This window comes from Polypterus senegalus, chromosome 2 (assembly GCF_016835505.1).
Source record: "Polypterus senegalus isolate Bchr_013 chromosome 2, ASM1683550v1, whole genome shotgun sequence".
NCBI classification, from domain to species: Eukaryota; Metazoa; Chordata; class Cladistia; order Polypteriformes; family Polypteridae; genus Polypterus; species Polypterus senegalus.
The window spans coordinates 128,428,852-128,454,706 of record NC_053155.1 but is presented as its reverse complement, the minus strand read 5'-3'; the positions used below and the strand labels follow the sequence as shown (position 1 = coordinate 128,454,706).

The following is a 25,855-nucleotide window of genomic DNA, read 5'->3' as shown; positions in this document are numbered from 1 at the left end:
ACATGCTTTAATGCATTTCATCATGAAAATATCAAGTATTTATCTTAGCATTGTAAATGTTCAGGGAGCGGGAATATCATGAAATTAATGTATTTTGTGCGGTGATCGCTGCCTGCACCTCCTCTTAGTGCAAGAGCAAGTCAGTTTAAGAAGCACGTAGCGATTAACATGGGTCGGGGAACACTTAACACAAAGCATTTAATGTGCTACATAACTTATGACGAGGTTTGAGAAAATCTAGTAAATTAAATATTCATTTTAAGATGAAGTTTAGTTTAAGATGTTCTACTTTAATGACAAACTATGAGAACAAAGTCAACATGTCGACTTTAATCTCAAGATAAACGGCGAGAATAAAATAGAAATGTCAAAAATAAAGTAGAAATGTTGAGAGTGCGTACCTGCTGTAGTGCAAGTGTACATTGAATATCCAACAGGCTCTCACTTTCCCACTCAAAAGTCTTATTCATAGGTACCTTTAAGTTTTTCCAAACGTTTTACCAACATGAGCAAAAAAAGTGTTCAGAAAACAACACTGCTCAGTTATTATTGCGTCATCTCCTGATGTGGCAATTTCAGACAAAGACATTGCAGAGGCTGATCCATCAGGGGAAATCTCTTCAGCACACACTCTGACTCTGCCAATTAATAAATCTAAGCACCTTTTATCCGGCATAAACAAACAATGGTTTAAAGATTTTAATTGGCTAATGGTCAAAGAAAATGATATCTGGTGCTCATTGTGCATGAAATATTCAAACAAATGCCCCCCAAGGAGGAAATTACCTTGGGTAAACATGCCATGAACAAGAATTCGAAAAGAAAGCTTGCTGTACCATGAAAAAAGTAAAACGCACATTGAGTCTTCTGCTGACCTTTTAGGAAAGCACGTAGTAGAGCAAACTGGAATCGGTCAAATTGAAAGATTTGTATCTGTGTTAACTAACTTACAGAGAGATGCCTTTGTGGGAACTTTAAGATCCATGCATTGGTTGGCAAAAAATGAGTTGTCACATACAACGTTGTTTGAAAAGCTGTCGGAACACTGTAAAAAAATAGGTTGTTCCTTTTTACAGCATCTCAATGTTGGTAAAAATGCACATTTACACGTCTAGAAGAATAATGCAAGAGCTGCTGATGTCTTAGCATCAGAAATAAAATGTAACATACTGAAAAATATACATGCAGAAAATTTGTTCAGTATTCTGTATGATGAGACCACAGACATCTCAGTTGTAAAACAATTAATTATTTACATTAAACATGTTTGCCAGGTGACTAAAGAGGTCAGAATTAGTTTTGTATCACCCTGGAATATGATTGATTGCAAAGCGGAGACTATAAGCAACACACTGAGTGAGACTATGGACACTCTAATCTGGTTGGACTAGGGTCAGATGGAGCTGCTGTTATGATTGGGAAACAGAAAGTTGTGGCAAAACTGCTTAAAGATAAAACATCTGGGCTCTTGTTCAAATGCCACTGTGTAAACCACCGATTGGCCCTTGCAAGTGCCCAAGTAGCAGCTGCTGTACCTTATTTAACAAAACTGAATGACAGGCAGGCAGCTGTTCTATTTCTTCCAAAATTCTTCAGTTAGGATGGCAGGTTTAACAGAAATTCAAAATATTCTGAGCATTCCCCAGATTAAGGTGAAAATGGCCAGTGACACTAGGTGGCTCTCTCGTGACTTTGAAGTACAGTCACTATGACAGTGTATGATGAATGTCATAGCTGCACTGGAAAGAGAGCCCACTCAACGAAATGACATCACAGCTGAAGGATTAAGCAGCTGTATTAAAACATATAATTTTGATTCCTCTCTGATGATGCCTTCCGACATATTACCTTTATTGTCCAACTTATGTAAGGCTTGGCAAGGCAGATTGTCAATCTTACTGAAAATGAGCCAATTTTGCTCGCCACAAATTTGTCCATGGAGTTGAAAGACACTTCTGGGAGATATTTTCAAAGCCTTCATCATTGTCTGGCAGAAGAATGGTCAGATTTCCACATTGTTTATACACAGAGTGATGTAATGTTGTTCAAAACTGCAATACAGTAGTATATGATAAATACCTAGAGACAGTTGTCAAGCACCTAGATGCAAGATTCCCACACATGCCATTTATTTCCAGCTTCTCAAAAGTTTTCAATGCAGAAACTCATGATTCAAGCGAGTCTACTGAAATTCTTTTCGATCATTATTCCAAAAATGGTAGCCCTCCAATTTTAAGATATGAAAGTAGCAGACAAGAATGGACAGTTGCGTCAAAAATGATCAGAAGTCAATCATACAAAGATTTCAGTCCAAAACAGATTTTTCTAAAAATGGCAACGACATCAGAGCTCAAAGAGTCATTTCCAAATTTAGCCAGGCTAGCTCATATTGGGCTAGTGATCCCAGTGAGCACAGCTGAATGTGAAAGGGGATTTTCTGCCCTTAAAAGGATCAAGATATGTTTGAGAAATCACAGGAATCTAAGCACGCTAAATAATCTCATGCTGATCTCCTTGGAGGGCCCAGATCCTAGGGACTTTGATTATGGGAAAGCTGTAGACAACTGAGCCTCTAGGAAGAAAAGAAGAATACATATTTAACTAAAGACACCTTCTGCATATGCAAGCTGGCTTTGAAGAATATGTTTTAATTTTTCTTTTTTAGGTTTCCCATACTTTCTTTCATTGTTTTCACTTTTTTTCCCGACAGCAACAATACTTGTGCCTCTTGGTTTATGTCATAACAATTGTTATTTAAAATTTTTGTTAGGGTTTTGTTATTCTGGCACAAGTGTCAAACCTTAAAAAAGGAAGTCATATTGAGCATTGGAAAATAATTAATAATAATTAACTAATAAAAAGTGCACATTTAATTTTCCCCGCCACCAAATTTCCCCGTCCCGCCCCATCTGGCTACTTTTTCATGCCACCCAGCTGGAAAAATGTCTGGGGAGAACATGGTTCCAGTAATCCATGTCCTTAGTCTGCTTGTCTTCAGCAAACTGTTTGCGGGCTTTCTTGTGCATCATCTTTAGAAGAGGCTTCCTTCTGGGACGACAACCACGCAGACCAATTTGATGCAATGTGCGGCGTATGGTCTGAGCACTGACAGGCTGACCCCCCCACCCCTTCAACCTCTGCAGCAATGCTGGCCGCACTCATACGTCTATTTTCAAAAGACAACCTCTGGATATAACGCTGAGCACGTGCACTCAACTTCTTTGGTCGACCATGGCGAGGCCTGTTCTGTGTGGAACCTGTCCTATGGTCTTTGCCACCTTGCTGCAGCTCAGTTTCAGGGTGTTGGCAATCTTCTTTTAGCCTACGCTCTCTTTATGTAGAGCAACAATTCTTTTTCTTTTAATGGCTGTGTGTTGAGTTATTTTGAGGTGACAGCAAATTTACACTGTTATACATGCTGTACACTGACTACTTTACATTGTATCAAAGTGTCTTATCTTCAGTGTTTTCCCATGAAAAGATATAATAAAATATTTACAAAAATGCGAGGGGTGTACTCACTTTTGTGAGCTACTGTGTGTGTATGTATATATATATATATATATATATATATATATATATATATATATATATATATATATATTAAAAAAATCCTGGCGAGAAACACAAGGGCGTTGAGACATGATCTTCACATGAAGATCACGGAAGACATTTAAAAGAAACGGCGAGATGGCCACGGAGTGTCTTGCGGGGACCTTAAACATGAGACTTTGTGCCAAGAGATTGACCCAAGACCATCTCGCAATGACATGGAACATGAGATTCTTGCAAGACACGCCCTACTTACAATCAATATCAAATAAGCCAAGAGGCAGCAAAACATGCAGTCGTGTAAAGGAGGCTTTGAGCACACACAGATCGAGGGTCTCAGCGCATATAAAGCGTAAAAGGACAATACGTTATAAATGAAATGTTGACATCTAAGCGAAGAAGAAAGCAGCATAGAGAAAAGAGACTCAAAAGCGTTGGAGAGAAAAAAGAGCGAAAAAGAATAATCGAGGTGCAAATTCAGAAAATAAGGAAAGTAATTATCAGCCCGGAACAAGTGGAATTGGAAAAAAAGCACGTCCAATCCAGCTCAGAATTAAAAGACAGAGTAAAAGACAAAGTAGAACTTCATAAAGACGTTCACAAACGCTGGCACTAAACACATGCAGAGCAGGTTAGAGATTATGAAAGCAATGTAATTCGAAAGGCTCTAAAAAAAAAATTGGTCGCTATACACATGTGGAGAAAGTTAAAGGATATGAAAGTAGGAAATTTAGAAAATATAAAAAAAGAAAGTAAAGATCGCAGTAGCGCAAACAAACAAGTTGCGTCATTTACCTATGCACCAGTCTAACTGGTTTTTGCACAGTAATCACTACACTATTGCACCTTAACACTTAATTCTACTTTATTCACATAATTTTAGTTATGTTCTACTATACTGTTATCTTTCAGTCTATGACTTTTTGTTAATCTAACTGATATTCTTTTAACTTGTCACAGTTTTTGATAAGCGGATCCGGATGCATTTCACTGCATGTTGTCCTTTATAACTATGCATGTGACAAATAAAGAATCTTGAGAATTACAAAAACGGAGTTTACCGCACATGCATTTATTGGCTACTTTCTAAAAAAACATTATTAACTGCTGATGATGTAGATCGTTTTGTCTGTGCTGAAATTCCAAACTGAGTAACCAATCCTGGATTATGGTACAAAGTCATTAAACACACTTCTCACTGACCTCTTTAAAAAGATTAAGCATGTTGGGACTCGCAAGATTACAAATATTGTTTTTACAGAAGTTCTAAAATAAAAGCAAAACTAATGAAATAGCAACAATTGAAAGAAAAAAAATTCTTAAAAGTGTGTATCCGGAAAACCAAACACATTGATGAGAGAAGCCCCCTAGTATATACAGTACAGTGTATATATATATATATATATATATATATATATATATATATATATATATATATATATAAAGATTATATTGCAGTTATTTAGTAAACTAAGAGACATGAAGTATCTATTTGGGTTAGTGTCAGCAAACATTGTAAGCGTCAAAGGCCAAAAAAAAAAATCTTGAATAGTATATTGCAACAATCAGAAATAATTATCAAAAATCTTAATCGAAAGGTCATGTCAGAATGTTCTGATAATAATCCAGTGCTTTGTTATCTGGAAGAGAATGCCACCGTCTTGTATAATGTTAATGCGATGATGTCACACATAGCAATGTTGAGTTAACACTTGAGCAGTTGTGTGGTGTTGTAATGACGATCTCCATGACAATAGTTAAGGCCCAGTGGCGTGGCGTGGGGTGCTGGGGGAGTTTGGCGGTCCGCCCCGGGCGGCACATTTTTGGGGGCAGTATTATTGGCCACAAGGCTTACTACAATTTGTGTGTAAGCAGCAGGGTTCGGAAAAATATCACTCATGTATAAAAAAAGTCAAATTCTCTGATTTTTTTAACCACAAATGCTTGAAAAATGATGTTCAGACTGTCCTTCTGCATCAGACACAGCAGTTAAAATGTATGAGGCAATGACAAAAATAAACATAAACATTACACCGATAATAATTTCTAGGAAGATAAACAACTAACTTACAATTGATAATTTCGTTATTAATCCGAATGCGTTCTTGCTCTGCGGAGAAAACATCCCCACCTATCACTCGTACCCTACTTTGATTGTGGTTTTCGTAGCGTAATTATCTTAAACTAATAATTAGAAAACGGCTTATCAGAGCGTCTATACTATATTCTTATCTAGTTGATGCTTATAAATGTATATAAAAAAATATTGCTGTTTCTTTATATATGAATAAATCTATGTAAAATGTATCTTAATTTTTCCCTATACCTCATTTTAATTTTCTATTTAAATAGTTTAACATATTCAGATATGTTGGAGGGCGGAAAATTGAAACACCGCCCCCAAGAACGGCACGAACTCGAGCTACGCCACCGTGAAGATCAATTGAGAAATGGTACACCTTGCCATTGTTACAATCTCCAGTTGCTACCTTGATGTTAAATAACCTTCCATAAAAAGCACAGTTGGTGATCACTAAAATATGCCCTTACTAAATTTGTGATGCTACCAAGGACTCTAAAATACCTAAATGCCTCCAATAGAAGATTATGTGGGACTGATCCAAAGGAATTATATATGTCCAAATCCATGACCCAAAGCTCCCTTCCCCGCTTCTTGGCCAAATCATATTATTATTTTCTAAATACACAGAAACACCTGCAAGTCCTGCCTTCTGTATCAATGTGTCAATTAATTCCTTAACCATTAGGTAAGCAAAAAAAACCCCATGCAACAAAGCTAAACAGTTTGTTTTTTTTTAATCAAAATTAACAAGACTGGATGAAACTGATAAATGCCCACACATTTTCATTTGTATGACAATATTTTTAAACAAAAAATGAAAAGAAAATTTGTTTGGCAAAATCAATAACCGTAACAGCCAACAAAAAATATGACTAAACAGTCTCCATTTTGTAAATAATGTCTGCAAGATAAATCCATATTCCTGAGGTTCATGCACGCAAAAATAGTCCAAAGCATGTATTAACCTGAGAATATGGATGGTGTGAGAATTACTTTACTTAGCTGCTGAAATCTAGTTCTCTATATTTTGAGACAGTGGTGCTTATACTGAGAAGGCTCATTCAGTGATGTCTATCAGGAACCCATTTATAGCAAAGCCATTAAAAAAATTTTTCTAGTTGTGACAGCTTTATTTTATCAGTTAATTTGAATGTATATGAATATATGAAAAGATTTGATGGGAATAGATCTTTGTACCTTCTATATATGTTGTTATATTGTATATATTTGTTGTTTTGTGTGTAAACCTAACCATGAACTAACTTATACCTGCCCACCTTGTTATGCTTACTGACAGTAAACTATTTTAAAAACAACAGTTGGCATTCACTTCTGTCATAATGCTTCTTAATCCATCTTTGCTTTAAACAGTTTGAATATTTTCAGTTAATGTTTCTTCTTGGCTTATATCCCACAGATCTATCTATTACTTTTTCTCTGTGCTTTGCATAGCTCTGATATGCTTTTTTTGTAATACAGAGACCAAAATTGCTTACAGTATTGCAGGTGATGCCTCACATGTGCATAGCAGTTTCCTTGACTTATACTTGATGTAGTGTTTGATGTAACCTACTCTAATCCTGCTTAATAGTTTTGGTATACTGTCCTTTTGTTCACAGTGAAAAGTCCTCTGCAACTACGAAGTCTTTCTAATAGGTTTATTGGGTCACTGTTGGCATGTGTATAGAGTACAGTGAAATTCTCACTGGCATGTTTCTAACAATATGCAACACATCACCACACTCCTGCTCCATGATTAGTGAGTACAACAACTTACCCTGAAGCTTGTCTTCCTTCCCTAAAAAATATCAGCAAATTTGTCATTAGAGTACTGATTGACTTGGAAAACCTATCACATCAGTAAATTAACACTTCCTGTTTAAACAAATTATTTTTGCATCTATTCTTTAATTTAAAAGGATTCTAGTGCTAATTTATGCTGCAACTTTACTTGCCACATATCTTGCCAACTCTTTGCATATCCATTTTGTTATGATTTTCCTGACCTGCCAGTTCCCATAGTTTAGTGTTTTCTGCAAACTTAACCAGCTGTTACTACATATTGTATGTTATACATTATTATCATTTATATAATTTGAATAGAGTATTATTCCCAGTGCATTCCCAGTCTAAATGAGACACTAATTTATTTCTTTGGTTTTATCACTTGCCTTTTATATAGTACCATAGGAAGGATTTTTTAAACCTGTGATAAATATTCATTGAAGCACAATTCCTTCTTCATATAATTCTGCTATTTTTGTAAAACATGTTCTCCACTATCTAAATCAATTTTGAATGTTTTTTGGTACTCCTATACCTGGTATGTGTTGCTTAATTAGGCTGATGCTAAATTCCACCACTAGTGTTCCCACTGTAAATGTGAAGCTAAGTAGCCTATACAGTGGTGTTTAAAAGTTAGTGAACCTTTCAGAATTTTCTATAATAATGGTGGGTGCAGCAAAAATAGAAAACAAATTCACTGAGAATAATTTAACCATCTTCTAATGACCAGTCTCCCTACCATCCCAACTACATCAACAACTCCTGCCATATCAACTGAAATGGCTGGTGAGAAATGCACCTCTGACCATCAGTGTTAACTTCCCATAACTGAAGACCAAGTAAGGAGAAAAGAGAGGAAGCTAAAAACAAGAAAAGCTGCAAAACAAGATTGAGTCAGTCCTAGAGTTCTTATGGCCTGCACTGACCCACTTTGTAGTGTCCTCTGTCACCTCCCTCCCTAAGGCTTCAGAAAGCTCCACTGCTGTGTAAAACATCCTGCATTGTTCCTGTTTCGAAGAAGGCAAAATGCTTCTTCATCTAGTGACTACAGACCAGTGTCACTTGGGTCTCATATCATGAAGACATTTGAGAGACTGGTCCTGGACTATATGAGTACTCTTGTGGTAGACCACCTGGACCCACTTCAGGTTGCCTATTAGACAAAGATTTTTAGTGGAAGATGCAATTATATATTTGTTATTCTCATCTGGACAAAGCTGGCAGTACTGTGAGGATTATTTTTTATGATTTATCCAGTGCCTTCAGTACTTTCCATCCATCCTTGTTAGGGGTAAACTCGGAGATATGCAAGTGGATGAGCCAGTGGTGTCCTGGATAATGGACTGTCTGTTGACCAGACTGTAGTTTGTGTGACTCAAGGAGTGTGTTTTTAATACAGATGTGAACAACACTGGACAACACAGGAACTGTATAAGAAAAGGCAGAGCAGGCTCTTTTTTCCTTAAGAGACTCTGTTCCTTTAATGTGGGAAGTGGCAATTAGTCCTGCATCCTTCATTAACTCTGTAATGGCCAATTTGATTTTTCTGTGTTGTGGGGTGCTGGGCTGGTAACATCACTTCAAGAGAGGCCCACTGAATCAACAGACTAATTAAAAGGGCAAGTCCAGTTATAGGACGCACTCTGGACACTCTAGAGGTAGTAGCAAAGGAGATAACTAAACAAAACTGAGTGCCAATATGAACAATGCAGCATATCCTGTCTCTGACACTTTAACACTGAGTACCTTTAGCCAATTAATTATTCAGCAAAATTTTGTCAAGAAATGCTATTGGAGCCCCTTTATACCAACAGCAGTACACCTGCATAATTACTCACTGGAACTGTGACACCAAGTCAGACCTTTTCTTTCTTATGAATTTTTCTTACTTTATAGTAATTCCAGTGTCTATTCAGAGCAAAGTGTATGTGTATAATTGTTTATCCATTTATGCATTTTTTTATTAAAAGAGCTTCTGTAAAAAGCCATATAGAAATAGAAAGATTTTATTGCCATTGTAAAAAAAATTAGAACAAAATTACTAGCACCACTCCAGTTACGTACATAAAAGCAAACAACATGACTTTTGTGGAAAAATGTATATTTGTTTCTTTTGTTTAGTTGGCTTCTCCATATCTACTTTTAGGACTTGTGTGAAAATCTGGTGATGTTTTAAGTCATATTTATGATGGAATATGGAAAATTCTGATAAGTTCACTAACTTTCAAGCACCAATGCATTTACTTGGCTTTACCTCCTTATTATTTTTATATAACAAAGATTTTTCTAGTTTCCAAGTAGAAATCTTTCCAGAATGCAGTTATTTCCAGAAATATGCTGTGTTAATATATCTAATGACAGTATTGCTTGTACACTGTGTGTTAAATGTTTTTGATCATTTAAGTTTGATTTCAGCCATTTTAATTATAGCAGTACTTCACTACGTGTAGACAGGTAGTCCTTACCATTTAATTAGTGTTTTAAAATTATTAATTTTTCAGAAGTTTAGCAGTTTATTCAGTATTTCCTATTTGAGAATATTTTCATTTATATTTTTTAAACTTGTTTGATTTGATGCATGGTATTGAGATGAAACCTCTATCTACATGAAGGATAAACTTGTTTGTAAAATAGAAAGAAGGTTCTACTGATGGTGTATTTATCCTAGCACCGCTGAACAAATGTTAGTATAGTACAACCTAATAGCTGGTGCAAAAAGAGCCTTATATACCTAGCTTGAAGGCAAAGCATTTAATCATGATGTAACACTTTAGATTTTACAACACTGTAATTCATCTTCAAAATTTGTTCATGACAGAAAATAATAAAACAGTAGTTGTTGCCTGTAAAGCATTAGCTGAAAAAAGTTGAGTAGCACAGAACCTGCGGTGCTTCAGATGCAAGTTACTAGTGCAAAGGTAAAGTAGTACAGTATGTGGGTGCTGTATAGGATCCCCTTTTCCTTGAGAAAAGCCTGCTTTGTTTAAAGGATAAATTGAACAAGGTGCCGCAAACAATCCTCATGGATTCTGGTCTATGCTGATTTAATAGTATTATGCAGTTTCTTAAGGCTCCAAAATCATGCTGTAGTCCTTCTGTTCCCATCTCAATTAAGATCTGGGAACTGTGCAGACCATTGGGATAAAAATGAAGTGAAGTGGAGTCATGTTTGTTAGAAATGAGATGATGCCCGCTTTGTGGAGTCATTGTCATGTTTCCTATAAATGATATGGTGCCCGCTTTGTGATATATAGTATTATCCTGCTGGAAATATCAAACTGAAAAAAAGGTAGACTGTGAGCATAAAGGGATACACACAGCCTCTTCAAGGTATTAGGCATGTTTTGGAATTCCGATGATGCTCAGGTGGTATTAGGTGGCTTAATCTCTGCCAAAAAAAATCCCACATCATCTCACTGTACTGCTGACACAAACCAGAATGGATCAATGAATTCATGCCATTTATGCAATCTTATTAAAACCTATTGCAGCAGAAATTGAAATATGTCAGAGCAGGCAAAATTTTTCCAGTCTTTTTTTTTTTTTTTAAACCGTGTTCCCACTGAATCCTCATTTTGTATATGTATACAGTATGTATATATTTATGTTTGTGTAGTATGTATGCAGAAATCTCAGATTTGCAGAGTACTATAAGGCTGTTTGTTATAGTGTTATCAGTAAAGTTATAAAAACAAGATAATATTTGAAAAAAGTTGATTGCAGCTTATATCTGCATCAAAACCTCAGCAGTGTTAAGATGTTGGAAATAATATGCAAACATCTGTTAAATGTAATTTTGTGTGTTTTTTTTTTTCTATATTTTATAAGTTTGTGTCACTTTGTTTGTCATACATTATACTTTATCTTGGCTTTCTTCTTACCTTTTTCCTTTCATTCTTTCTTCCTTTGCTAACCTGACATAATTCAGAGTAAGTTATCACAATAGTAGATTAAAAACAGAAAATGTTTTAAAAAGTGTAATTTTTACAAACATTTTGTAAGGTGATTTTTTTTTTCTCCAAAGACAGACAGTAAATGCAATAAAAATTCAAATACCTTATTTTAAAATCATTTGTTAAATGGAAAACCTTTAAAACCTTGTCCTATAAAGGTTTATTTTTCTTGTAATTTTAAGTGCATTTTTTAATAAGCAAATTTTTAAAGAAAAAAATCATGGGTTGGGGGGTACTGTAGAATATTGTCTACCTTGAAATCTGTGTGATATGTGAAAAGAGGTTTTTTTCCCTTATACATCAGAATGTTTTTGAGGTGTTTTATGTAGTTTTAAACCCTCATTTCACGCCACTGTACCTAATTATCTGCTTATTGATTACTTAAACCATACTGTATATTGACTTTTTTCTAAATGTTCCTTTAATATACCTCAAGATCCATCCGTGTTTATTTTATTAGTTGTAGTTCTCATTTGCTTATAATGGCCAAATTATTGTTTTTAATTTTGCTTATTTGATCTTCTGAATTAACTGTTTCAAAAGCATTCAACGCTGTGCACTCTTATTCAGAAAAAAGCTGCTGCTTTGAATTTCCATTGATGAAATAAATGAAGTATACTGTATAATGTTCTAAACATTAAGAAAATACATTTATAATAAAACCTGCTTCTTGTTGGTTAATGATAAATATATGAAGAGTTCCTTTTCATTTAATTTTTCACATGTGACTAATAATCGTTCCAGTTTATTTACCAAAGCTTTAGTCTTTGAATCCAATGTTCAGATATTTTATTCAGAAACTGTGAATATTTTATAAGATATTGTAGTAGTATTGCACACTATGCCATAATGTACAAAGTAAAATACAGAGTAATGTTGTCTAAAATGTTATGGTAAAAAATATATATCAGTGTTGCAAACATAGTTTAAATATTTTATTTATCTGGAAGAATTTGTTTTGTTTGAAATGTAAAACTTTTCATTAACAAGTGCATGATGGCATATACAGTATTTCTAATCTGGACAAAAGTATTAAGATGCAAAATGCTTTATTTGCTATCCATAAGAATTCAACTTTGTCACTATTTATTTTAGCTTCTTATTTTAGGGTCACCAATTTAATGAAAACAAAACTTTCAGTTTTGAGAATTTGATATAGCACATGTTTATTAATTTTTTTATTTCAGTAATTACCATCAGTAAATATTTTTCAGAATATTAATTGTATAAAGTAGTATTAGTCAGCCTGTTTATACTTCTGCCTGAAGCTTTTTGTGTTGTTTAATTTAGTACTAGTCACAAACATTTCAAAGGAAATATTTTAATATGGTTTGTACTCTTGGACTATATCACAGTAAGGCATGTATTAAATTAAAACATATTTAAGGTAATCTCAAATAAGATATCCAACATTCTCTTTTGGTATTTGTTTTATAGGAAGTTTCTTGCAGAAAAGCGCCAAGTTGTTCTTTCGGCGCAGGCGCCACAGGAAGGACCCAGGCATGAGCCAGTCACATAATGACCTTGTCTACCTTGATCACCCTGAAACTGTAGAGAAAGACAGAAAGACTGCAGCATTCACTCGCATCATTAACAAGAAGTTGCTTCCAAAGAACAAACACAGGAATAATCCCAATGGTTCTGTGGTAGATCCAAATGCATGAATGAATCAAATGATGTAAACAAGTTCCTTAAATACTTTATTTGATAAATGGTGAACATGTATTTGTTGGGGGGGGCTGGGAGGGGGGATTTGAGTAATAAATACTTTACGGTTTATGATAGAAAAAAAATTAGTAATGCTGAACTAATATATACCAGAGGTTATTAAATATTTATATATAAAGTTTGAATGTCAGACACACTTTTAATTTATTATGGTGTGATCTTCTGTTACTGCTGATGTTATATAAATAAGGTGTGATATGGAACTGGATTTACAAAATAAAGGGAATTTCAGATAGATATAAGAGAATTATGCAATACATACAGTACAATAAGTCCAAGATGCTCTCTTTTCAAACTGATTCAATGCAAATAAAGTAGACTTACTAGCCTTATCAAAAGTATTTTTAAAGTGAGTTACATGGGATGTTTTTTAATTGTAATATTTGTGTTAGTCAGCAACATATATTATTATTTTCTTTCTTAACATACTTCACAGCCAAATTTCTCTCTTAATTTCTCATAAACATGACAATTGAAAACTTTACCAAAGTATAAGCAAACATCCAAAGATTTGAACATAAAAGTAAATAGTTTTTGGTGTTCTAGTGTTGGAGGCTAGTACACATAAAAACAAAAGCCACCAGTCTTGGTTCTGAACAATTTCCCTGTACTACTTGTAATTACAGTTGAAATATTCAATAACACTGTTACCATCCACCTCCCAACCAACACATTCCATGCACCCATGTCCAAAAACAATCACAGAGATCGGACAGGTCAGCAAGGTTTGACTTTACTGTTGTCAGTCTCCGCTTTAAGTGCACTTACATATGGCCGTATGAAGAGAAATCTTTAAGGGACAACTTTGCAGAAAGTAATTACAGATAAGATGCAGGGATAAGATTTCATAACAATGCATGAGAACTAACAAAGTAATCAAGGAGCTAAGTATGTGTACTTTTATTTTGCATTTTGTCTTGCCACTCTATACATTGCATCAACTCATTGTGAATAGACAGATACATACAAACATTTCTGTGGAATTATCGGTGATTAAGAGTTATTACAGCACAAATGTGAGAATGCACAGGACAAGTGGCTCCAAAATGTTTCCTGATAGTATAATATTTAACAAATTTCACAAAAATGAGATGCGTACCTTTCGTTCACCTGTAAAATTTTATTTTATGTATTTTAATTGCTCTTCTAGTCTAATCATTAAAATACCAGTAATAATTTGATTTATTATTTTTTTATTACAGCCAATTTAATTTACATTAAGAAGAGCTAAAGTCATTTTTTTCCCATCAGCATGTAAATAGCTGGCACAGCGAAATGACCATGTAGTAAAAGTGGCACTTAAGTAAATAGGTCTGTGTTGATTACATTGTGCATTTAGGAACCTCTGTTCACCGAATATTCCTAGCCCTAATATCCCCCTTTCTTGGTGCATCTTGTTGCCTTTGTTCATCAGATGTTCTAGCCCTTACATTCTTCTTTATTTATGGTTTTACTTGGATTTTGTGCATTAGATATTCTAGCCCTTACATCTCTCTTTCTTTTGGCTTCTCATTGTCTTTTATCATCAGCCATTTCAGCCCTCTTGTTGTTGCTAGATATGGGGCTGAATGGCAGTTTGTCATTTATATAATATGTATAAAATATAATATCACACTAGGGGTGCGGGCGCTGGGTGCCCATTTTCTTGTGGCAGAGCGGGGCGCCCTTCCTTTACAGAAAACGATTGTATTTAAAGAGTTGGTATATAGAAGAGTATGCAGGGCACGGGAGGAAGACGGTTTGGTCCTTAATTATTATAGATAGAAAATTAGTTACTTGAGTATTTCATTGTAACTGTCTATTTTAAATAACAATGGATAAAACATAGTAAAAAGTAAAAAAAAATAGAAGTAAAAAAGTAAAATGTAATAAAAAATAAATAAGTAAAAAAAATACATTAATGCCTTGTCAAAAACAATATGAATTACTTTCTTCTCTAACTAACATTCCATAAATGTTGCTTTTTTGCATTTCTGTTTGCATATTGTTCAGGATATTTTTCTCTTTCTCATTTATTGGACTATTCTCTTTCTTCCTGATTTTTATTATGTGCTGCTCTTTTTTGTTCATTTTTTTTTTTAACGTTCATTATCAGCTCTTGCCACTGTTTTTCTAAACAGTGATCTAAAATTTGATGTTCTTGAATAGATAATTTGGTTTTCTGCCTTGCCATTTTAACCAACTGCTTTGGAGGACAAGTTAACAGCACTGAGAGTGTCACAGGGTGGTGCGGAAAGAGGATGTACACAGTATATATATATATATATATATATATATATATATATATATATATATATATATATATAATATTTACCAGTAACGGCATACTGCACGATAACGTGCTGTGAATACACTTGACTTGAGCATTCATACTTTTCATAATCTTTCTGTATCTCTTTAATTGCAATTACTTGCAATTTAATTGCAATTAAACTAGTACGTTTAATTTTTCACTTAAGCTGGCACTTATGTCTTCAATCTGCCTCAAGAATGATTAAAGATATTTAGAGGTAGGGGAAGTGACCGTGAAGGTGGTAGGGAATGAGAACGGCGCCCATACGCAGTCACTGCATGGCCGCCTGCTCCGCACTGCCAAGAGTTGATTCTACAATAAAATTAAATTAAATTAAAAGGAGTAATAAAGCGGATAGTAGATGTCAAGTAGTATATGTGTACCAAATTTCAAGTCAATAGGTGGAACGGTTTGCGAGCTACAGTTGATTTAAAATTCTGGACAGACATATGAACAGCCACGGTAGCTAATATATATATATATATATATATATATTGTGAATATGTAGAAATTTGAATAGTTGGATATGGTTAGGACAGATTTAAAGAATTCTTAGGCTTAATAAATAGAATGGGTGTTTTCCTTTAAATAATTATACTTAAATTATCAATTGCCCTTAAGAAAACACAACACATAACTAAATCAGGCCTGGACAATTAAAATAACCCTATTTGTCATTCAGGCCAAATCCATTCCAGTTCTTTTTTCAGCCATCTAGTTTTGTTCCAATAAGTTGATGGTACTATACATTAAGTAAAATTGTTTTATGCATCTAAAGAACTTATCAAACATACGTTGGACACCTATAATTCAGAAGGACTGCTGTCATCTGACATTAATCGTGATTATCTGCTATGATAATTTTTTTGTATGCATGCTTAAGTTAATCAAGTAAAATTTCAAGAATTTTATGATATAAAAAAATAAAATTACTTTTTGTAATTACTATTAACATGAAGTTTTCCAAAAAAGAGAACTTTTGCTTTCTGTGATGTGAAGGCTCTGTTTTTGAATGCTGATGCCTTTAAATGAATATGGTAAGTTTTGTAATGGCATTCATAGATTCTCATACTCTGCCCATGAGAAGTCATCTTCTTATTATTTATTAATTCTGACCTTTTTAAATCAATGACCAGGTCTTTCTTTTACACAAATGCATTATTTTAGTATTTCAGTTAAGTTCTCTTCTCTGATTGCAGGCTCAGAATCCTGTAACAAGTTCATAGGCAAAATCCAACTGCATATTACTAATTTAAAAACGCATATCCATAAAGACCTAAATTTATTTAAACACAATAAGGCAAAAGCAGTTCCAAACTGATGAATATAAATGGAAGCAGTACTTATCTGTTAACATTATTGTTGAATTATGGCCAGTCAACTATGGAGTAAATTAAACAAAAATTCAAGTCAGCAGCATCCCTGGAAAAAGCAAACTTGTGAGATTTATAATAGACAGTCAGACACAAAGTTCTGGAAATTCTACAGTATATTTCTGTGCTGGGTCATCTAATAGGACCACAGACTCTTTCCATCTATTGATTCCAGTGCTCCCAGTTTTACAGATGTCTTTCCATGGGTTGGAAAGCCACAGTGGTACCAAGTACCACAGTAGGACACCGAGAAGAACTTTCTTGTGTTGTTAGTCATTGTGAGAAACAAATATTGTATCTCACTAGGTATGTTTATTTGCATTAGAATTTACAAAGATATGGAACTCTAATATCTAGCTCTCTTAATTCTTAATTTGTTAATTTATCTTAATACTCTTAATTCTTCATTTTAAGCTTTTCCTCTATTTACTATACTCTTTAAAATGCATAGGACTGTACATTAATGCAACAAAAAATCATCTTGCTGAGATGGATCTTATTTATTGTAATAGCTGGGTTGCTATTAGGAAGAATGAAGTTAGATGCTTAGTTTCAGAAATGGATTGAGACACACCTCTAACAGGTTTGCTGCTGTGCATACTTGACCGATGCAGGGACCATGCCACGCCATGCATGTTTCCATGTTCATTTTAGTCAGTCAGTGGAATGCAGAACATAATCTTTTCTGGGGAGACACTTGCTCACAAAGTCTAAAATGGTTACATGTGTATAGTGTTGTGAGTACAGAGTTGTTTGTCATCTACTCAGATGTAGCCATACTTAGTTGTTTCATATCTATTAAGTTTGTACAACTTGTAATAGTGTCATGAATACTATGAATATATTTTCTTGTTATTCTGATTAGAGAATAGTGTTGCATGTGGTTCATTGCTCCATAGTTTGATAGACAAGTGCCAACAATTATGACATTGGAAACAATAGAAATCAATTCCTGAATAACATTCACGTTTATTTCATTATGGGATGAATGGAATTCTCTAGCTATCTGTTTCTAAACCAGCTTTTTTCATTACTGGGTCAAAGGCAGCCATAGTCTGTCTCTCTATCATCAAACTTGAAGACGGGTTTCTGCCCTGAGGTGGTTTCTAGTACACCAGACATACTCAAGCTTACACTCACATTCTCACATACCAGGACAGGTCATTTATTATGCACACCTTTGGAATACAAGAATAAACTGCACTACCAGGAGGAATCTAATGCAGACATAATGCGGATGTGCAGTGAGGGAGGAGAGAATTAATATCTTCTACTTGAAGTTGTGATGCAGCATTGGTATGCCTTGAAATAATTGATAAATTTATGAATTGAAGCTTACTTGAAACCACTGACTTAACCAGCAAGATGTGAACTAGAAAGTCTAATAGAAAAGAACAAGGTTAGTATAGTTAACAAAAACTAAAATCAAAACTGAAACTATTATTAAAAAAAAAAAATGTTTTCGTAAACTGAAAGAAAACCGAAATGAAAAAATAAAATTAAACAAAACTATTAAAGTAGCTGGAAAGACTAACTGAAATTAATAATAATTTACTATAACTATGTTTAGTTTTCATTTTTGAATGAATATTCTTGCCATTAGCCTTTAACCCATGTAACTTTTAATTCTAAAACAGAAAGTACTCCACCACATGCCACCCGCATATATTCATCCAGTGAACGGATGGCTGGTGAAGGAGGTGGGCAGAGCAAGCTGAATACGGGAGCGTAAAGCGTGTGAAATAGAAAGCGATTTACTCTGCCGCATTTCTTTGTGCTTGTTGTTAATCAAGATGTAATTCATACGACTGAAATTGGAATGTACTGGTCAACAAAACCTTTACCGTATGGACAGAAACATCACAAGTGAGTAACATTTCAGTTCTCATGTGCCTGCTTTTTGTTGACAACAATTCACCTGCCACTTTGTACAGGAGAAGTCCTTTTTGAAAATAAAACTGCACTTATTGTGCGACTGACGGTCAATATACAAGATCAGCATATTGTTCTGCCCAGTCACTTTTGCTTTAAAAAGTTGTTAAACATCAAAGCTATACAAACCTGGTAAAATTCCTGAGTTGGCAATGTCTCTAATGAACTACATACAGGTAGGTAGACGAAGAGAGTCTGCCACCTGGTGAAAAACTAAACATACTAGTGTGTTTTTGTATCTATTCTATAATTTTTTAAATTTATCTTATTTTAATTTATATTCACAGCTCAAAATACCTGATATTGTGAAAATAATCCAGTAGCACAATTATGTCTTAAAATATTTGTTCCCCATTTTTCTCTGTCTCTCAAAGTAGATTATTGAAATATCATATTCTTTTTCTTCTTAACATCAGCCATGTCATACATAGTGCATATCAGGGATTTTTCCTGCCTCGCATCCAAACCTGCAAGGGTAGGCTCCAGGTTGCCTGCGATCCTGCTCTGTATAAACAGGTTTAGATAATATATATATATATATATATATATATATATATATATATATATATATATATATATATAGTTCCTAATCCTACTCTTGCTCTGTTCATTATGGGTTTGCTGTTCTTATGTATGGCCTGTTCAAGTTTCACTGCCCCTAACCTTGACACGACATGCTTGTTTTTCTTTGTTTCCCTTAATACAGCTAGGTGGGGTCTACAAACTGATTCAAGCCTAAGAGCCCTGTTCTTCCTAAGACCCCATCATTATCATGATCACACCTGTTTACTTTCTGATTTTTTTGTATCTTTTCAGGCTTGCAGTTGGCAAAAATCTATCTATAATTTTTTTTTGATTGAAATGGAATCAGAAATCAATATGGCTGGTAGAAAATAACAAAGTCTTGTATGAGCGATTTTTAAATGCAGTATTGAAGGCATTCATTATACACACTTTGTCTTGGAGTAGGATATGTTGTGTGCTGTAGACATTTAGAGCAAAAAACCCTGAAACCTTAAAATTCACCTAAATTTCATTGCAAATTGGCCTATTCTGGGCAATAAAAGGAAAAGATAAAACGTGCCGACAGTCCACACACATTTGTTCAGCCCAAATGACATAGAAAATATTTTTTAAAATATACAATTGTATAAAATTGTTCATATTCAGTATCTGGTTTTGATTATGCTTGTTTTTATCAGACAAAAAAAAAACATAGTAAACCATGTAGTGTAGTAAGCTTCCACTAACATTAAACTCATATCATATCCAAATCCTATAAAAGTAAACTCCATAGTAGCTCTTTAACCATGCTATAATTACTAAAAACTAAAACTGAAACTAATAGATATACAAATAAAATAGAAATGTTTTTGTGAAATTAAAACTAAAAATACACTATGAAGGAAAACTAAAACTAAACTGAATTTCCAAGTAAAGCCAGAAAAAATATGGAAATAAAAGCTAATATAAAAAGACAAAACTGTAATAACCTTGGAACCAGAACCATGTGCCTTTTGCAGAAATAAAAACTGAGTTGACCCAGCTTAAAGTCACCAGTTACATTAACCTACCCATCTTTGGGGGACCTTGTGAGAAACACTGAGAAAATGTCCAGATTCTACGCAGTGACTGGGTGTGGCATTTGAATTCAGGCTATTGGATTATTGAGGCAGCAGTGCTACCCACTGCAACACTGTGCTGCTGCACTCCAAATGAATTTTCTCCCACTACTATGAAACTTAACAATTGTAAGAAACCATGCATGAGCATATAATGCGTTTTTATGATATTTGCATTTTTAGAAACTATCAATGCGTGTAAGGATTAGTTTTGGAGCCCTTGTCTTCTTAATTTAATAGTGAGTGTGTATGTGAAAGAGTGTAACAAGCAAACTACCAAGTCTTCTTTAATGTACATTTTATGTTTCTTTAATACAGTTACAGAATAGCTATATATTCTGCTCTGATATTAAATTGTAACTACTAATGTACTCTTTAAACACTTCACAAAAGCAATGTTACAAAAGCTGAGAGATTTTCATGATTAGTGGAAATGGCTAATGGTGATTTTATGAAATTTTCTAATGTTTTCTGTTTTGTCTGTTTGTTACATTGTGGATAATGTAGTATACACTTTTTTTTGTGGTTTCTATGTTTTTATCTAAAAGTCTTTTTAGGTCAATTTTGATTTTAAGTACTGTATACAGTAAGTTTAATGACCAATTTGCTGCTAATACTGAAAAACATTACAGTAACTTTTAGCAGGACCATTAAAGTTGCTAAAAATGTGTAAGTTTTCTTTTTTTGTCATTCCACACTACTTTTTTACCCAATTATTGAGAGATTAAATGGAAAAGGTTTAAATTATATTAAAATGGTAAAACTAAAAATGTATTGATCAGTATAAAGGATAATAAGTTCATTATTTTATACAGTCATTTAAGGAGATTTTTAATGTTGCTCTCTAATTATTATATGAAATTAAGTTTTGTCAAATTTTACAAATGTTATAATGAACTCTTAAAATGAAAAAGATGTGTATTTAACAGGGTAGTGTTAAAAATTGTAAGTACTGCCAATCTAAACATTTTTGAATTTTGTTAAAGTAGATTTTTCTGTTTCCACTGCAAGGAAAATATTATTGACAAGTCCCACAAGTAGAAAAAAATAATTTGTATTATTTATAAAGAAATATACATATTATAATACATATACAATAAAATAAAGTGCATATACTGGTTACCCTTTTACATATATTCATGATTTGAATGCCTCCAGCGTGTTATAGAAAGTTGTTTATGAAATTACTTTCATGTTAAATGTTTAACATTCAAGTTTTAAACAAATAATGTCTGTAGTCTGTGTTTAGCATTTATTACTTAAAACCCCCACTCCTTTTGAGTTGGAGAAAAATGAAAGTTTTGTAGGAACAGTGTGCAGATCAGTTTCAGTAATCCTTTATTAACTATTTGAAGGAGACACCTCATGTCTACATATATTTATGTGCAGTAATCTTTAGAAGTTTGAATAACAAAAAAAGACCTGGGTATAATAATAATAATTTAAACCTGTGTGAACATGTAACATAAATGACAAGCCACCTGTAAATAATATTTTTGCTTTGCAATATTTTATATACAAATGTTGGTTGTATTTATGAAAAATGACTAATATTGTTAATCTGTATTATTTAAGAAAATGCAGTGCAGGGATTATCTAACATATCAGGATTGCATAACTGAGCAATAAATATTGATTTAACAACAGAATATCAGAGTGCACTTATTGTATTTTATTGCTTATAATTGGTTGTTTATTTTTTCTATATCAGAGAAAAGGTAGTAGGTGTCTCTTTGTGTCCTGCACTTGCAGTGTGACTGATTAAAAACTGGTTTTGCATTACATATATCTGAATGAAATAGCCTGCGGTGGGCTGTCGCCCTGCCCGGGGTTTGTTTCCTGCCTTGCGCCCTGTGTTAGCTGGGATTGGCTCCAGCAGACCCCTGTAGTTAGGATAGCGGGTTGGATGATGGATGGATGGATGGATGAATTAAAAATAGCAGTATATAGTAGTGTACATCAATAGAAATGAAAGAAATAGTTTTTCAAATATCTTATTTTTACTATATGTTTTACAACTTTATTGTAAAATTTGATATTCCAGACTGGAAGAAGGGAATTTTATCCATTTATAAAGTCAATTGTAGTAGTATTCTTACTACATAAAATAATGTATGTATTTGATAACAAAGGCAGACTTTATTCACTGTGAAATTGTGGGTTTACTGCTGCTATCTCCAAACTCTGTTTTTATGGCATTTTAAGGCATCCGGTGAATTCCTCCGAAAAAGCAGTTTTTGCTGAATCAAATCTTGCAGCTGTTGTTTGACATTCCAGAATTAACAAATGTTGTACTGTTTGCCAGTTCTATTACACCAGTCTCTTTTATTTGTATTTGCTGTCATTTTGTACATTAACATGGTAATGTAACGAGTCAAGAATAAGCCCACTGTTATCCATCAGCAATAATAGTAGTAGTAATCTGTAGTTTGTGGACCTGGCCCGGACACAGACAGGCGGACATGTTGTTTATCACCACCACACGTTTATTATTTACAATATTTACAATGTTTTTAAATGCCACAAAAACCCCAACACAGTCCTGGCCAACCAATGCCTTCTCTTCGGGCCTCCTCCACACTCTCTGCTCCTGCCTCGCCCTGCTTCCACCCGACTCCAGCCTCAAATGAAGGGAGACGGCCCCTTTTATACGATCCCGGATGAGCTCCAGGTGGCTCCCGGCATTCCCGCCTGGACACGCCTCAGTGTGGTGGAAATGCCGGTGGTTCTCCCGGAAGCTCTCCGGGTGTCCATCTTTTTCTTCCCCCCAGCACTTCCTGGTGTGGCAGAAGTGCAGAGGTCCTGGGTCCCCAAGGCATTGGGGCGCCCCCTGGCGGTGACCACGGGTCCCTACAGGGTTAGGCTTCCAAGCCCTCTACCCGTGGCCCCCACGTGATCCCAGATGGGCGCACGCCCACTTCCGGTCCTTCAAGGTGTCCCGGCCGGGTCGTCGCCCCTGGCATCCCTGACAAGTTACTGTTCAGTAAACGAAAATTTTACAAATGACACAGTTTACTCCATGATGCTTATTTTGTTTACTTGGCTAAACTTATGTTACCGCAACATGTTCTCCAGGAATCTTTTAAAAGATGTTAGCTGTTGCTTCATCTAGTTGACCTGGTAATGTGTACCAGATTGTGACATCCATTTGTGTGAAGTAGTGCATCCTATTTTCTGCTTTGAATGCACTCCATTAATTTCCACTGTGTCTTTGAATATGTGATTTATTAAATGTCTAGAAGAATTCTACCGGTTTAATTGGTGCCTTTGTGAATTTTAAACATTTAAATTAAGCCCCCATGCTGAGTTAGGGTTCAGCTACCTTAGCCTATTGGAGTATAACATAAACTTAAATACAGGGGTACACAAAAGTTGGTAATCTATGTGCCTAGCTGCTCTATCCTATCTGTAGACACCATGGTGCTGATACAGTAATGATGTCTGAGATCCTGCCTTTAAACATTTTACCTGCCATTTTACATTGCTAGCCCCCATATAGACATGGTTGTCACTGGGAAATTCTACTTAACAAGAAATTCCATTAGCACAAAACTTTCAAACAAAATGTTTGTAAACTATTTCTTTACATTGAGCTAAGAATATGTGGATGAAACTGGTAACTTTTTCATTTTAATTTAGGTGGTCAATGGGATTTCTGGTATTTTGTATCTGTGTTTTCCATCAATTTTTGGTGATTCCAAATTGCTTAATAATAATAAGGTTTTATTATGTACTGTAGTCCAATAGTTTTCTTTGCCCTTTTAAATATTTTGGAGATGAGAAAGCTGTGGTCCCAAAAACCAATAAATACTTTTTAGAGTTTTGCTTTTTGTGATACAGTAACATCCATGATATATTTAACATTAATGTTCCTCTTACCTCCTTATAGCACTTAAACATTGGCAGTGTATTCTGTTCCTCATTAATTCATGTTTTTTTTTCCCCAGATTGTTTTGTGGTTGTTTGTTCACAAAGTTGAATATTTCTTTTATTATGTCCACAACATTGTGTTTCAAACTATTTCTTTTACCCGGGTATATTGTTTTGCATTATCATGCAGTAATTAGGAAGGTTTTCTTCCAAATACTCTTCAATGCAGATTATTCTTATGTAAGCAAAGACATAAACTGGGCTGGCTGTCATGTTTCTGCTATACTTTTCTACAGTAAAATGTGGGTTTCTGCTTTGCATATCTGACCACACATCTGTGCTGTTCTGGGCTGTCAGGTCTTCCCTTGATTTGACAGTTAACCTTAATTTCCATTTAATTTCAGGCAGAGGAAGTTCCAAGATGGCAGCATTAAGATCTTGTGTACCTTTCTTTTGCTTTGCAAGAGTCCATTATTTGTTTTTTCAAGTTTTTAATCTGTTACCCAGAGAAGCGTTAGCAAAGAGGGATCCCAAGTACCCTGACCACTGTGCCTGACAAGAAATAAGGCACCCAAAACCAAAATATAGACACATTGAATTAAACTGTGCAATTCAACCAAATGACAGACTTTTTATTTTACAAATAAGACAATAAACACAGTCTAATAACTTTTATTCTATTGAATGAGTAGACAGTTGTTATAAGCGATGTTATAAGATGTTATCCTATAAGCGATATGATTGGTCAGTTTGTCTTTAATGCCATGGTTGAAAAAGGAACTGCATGTGTGAGACAAACGAGGATGAGTAAAGGTATAGGAGGCAAGCTTAAGAGTGGACTTTAAAGACAATAAGTAATCCAAGTGGACAGGAGACAAACAAGACACCTGAGTATGAGAAGTAAGAGTATGGGGACACATTTGATAGAGGGGACAGCTGGTCAAGAGAGGTTCAGACACGGAAACCGAGGAAAGGAGCTTAAGGAACACATAATGCAAGATGTATTAAATATATTAAAATTGATTCTGTTAACTGCCTTTGACAGGTAACATGGCTAGCACTGCATAAATTACTTGAAAATAATAGTGTGCTTTACATGAAGGGCTTGCAAATGGGGGAGGGGTGCAATTGCATACTTTATTTGCATTTATTAATAGAACTAACATACAGTAACAAGAATTCATAAATAAAGCGATTCTCATTTGGTTATCTTTCTTCCACACAAGCAATCACACAAAACAAGGTCACTAATTCAATCAAATGGGGTCTGTCCTTACTAAAACTGAATGAAAAGTGCAACCCTGGATTTTGTTGATGAGCAACATACAGCACTCCAACTGCTGATGCTCACAACAGCCAGCAGGAAAGTGCACTTGGCTGATTCTGTAAAGCCACAGAGAATAATGTTATAGCCATCCACATTATCTCTTAAATCAGTTTAATATCCTAATTCAACCAACCACTTCGTATAGACCAACACCTCTCACCAAGTGTAATGCAGTAGAAAACACAATTAGAGAAGACGTATACAATAGCAAGTAATAAATCAGCGTTACAGAGGTGGTGATCCTGCTTTTCACCTCATAAATTCATTAAAAAATACCATCAAAGTCCCAAGTTATTACTCTGCTCACTGTCTCTGGCCCTTAAGGTTAATTTTATTT

General features: G+C 34.5%; 1 protein-coding gene across 1 annotated transcript in view; it reads left to right on the top strand.

Moving 5' to 3' along the window:
- The window catches only part of LOC120523342 (C2 domain-containing protein 2), a 107,678-nt gene extending 94,579 nt beyond the window's left edge, over window positions 1-13,099 (top strand). The window contains exon 14 of the mRNA XM_039744579.1: window positions 12,811-13,099. Within this exon, the coding sequence (XP_039600513.1) occupies window positions 12,811-13,037 (227 nt within the window). The 3' untranslated portion in view covers window positions 13,038-13,099. The remainder of the gene's footprint in view (window positions 1-12,810) is intronic.
- Window positions 13,100-25,855: the final 12,756 nt, after the last annotated feature.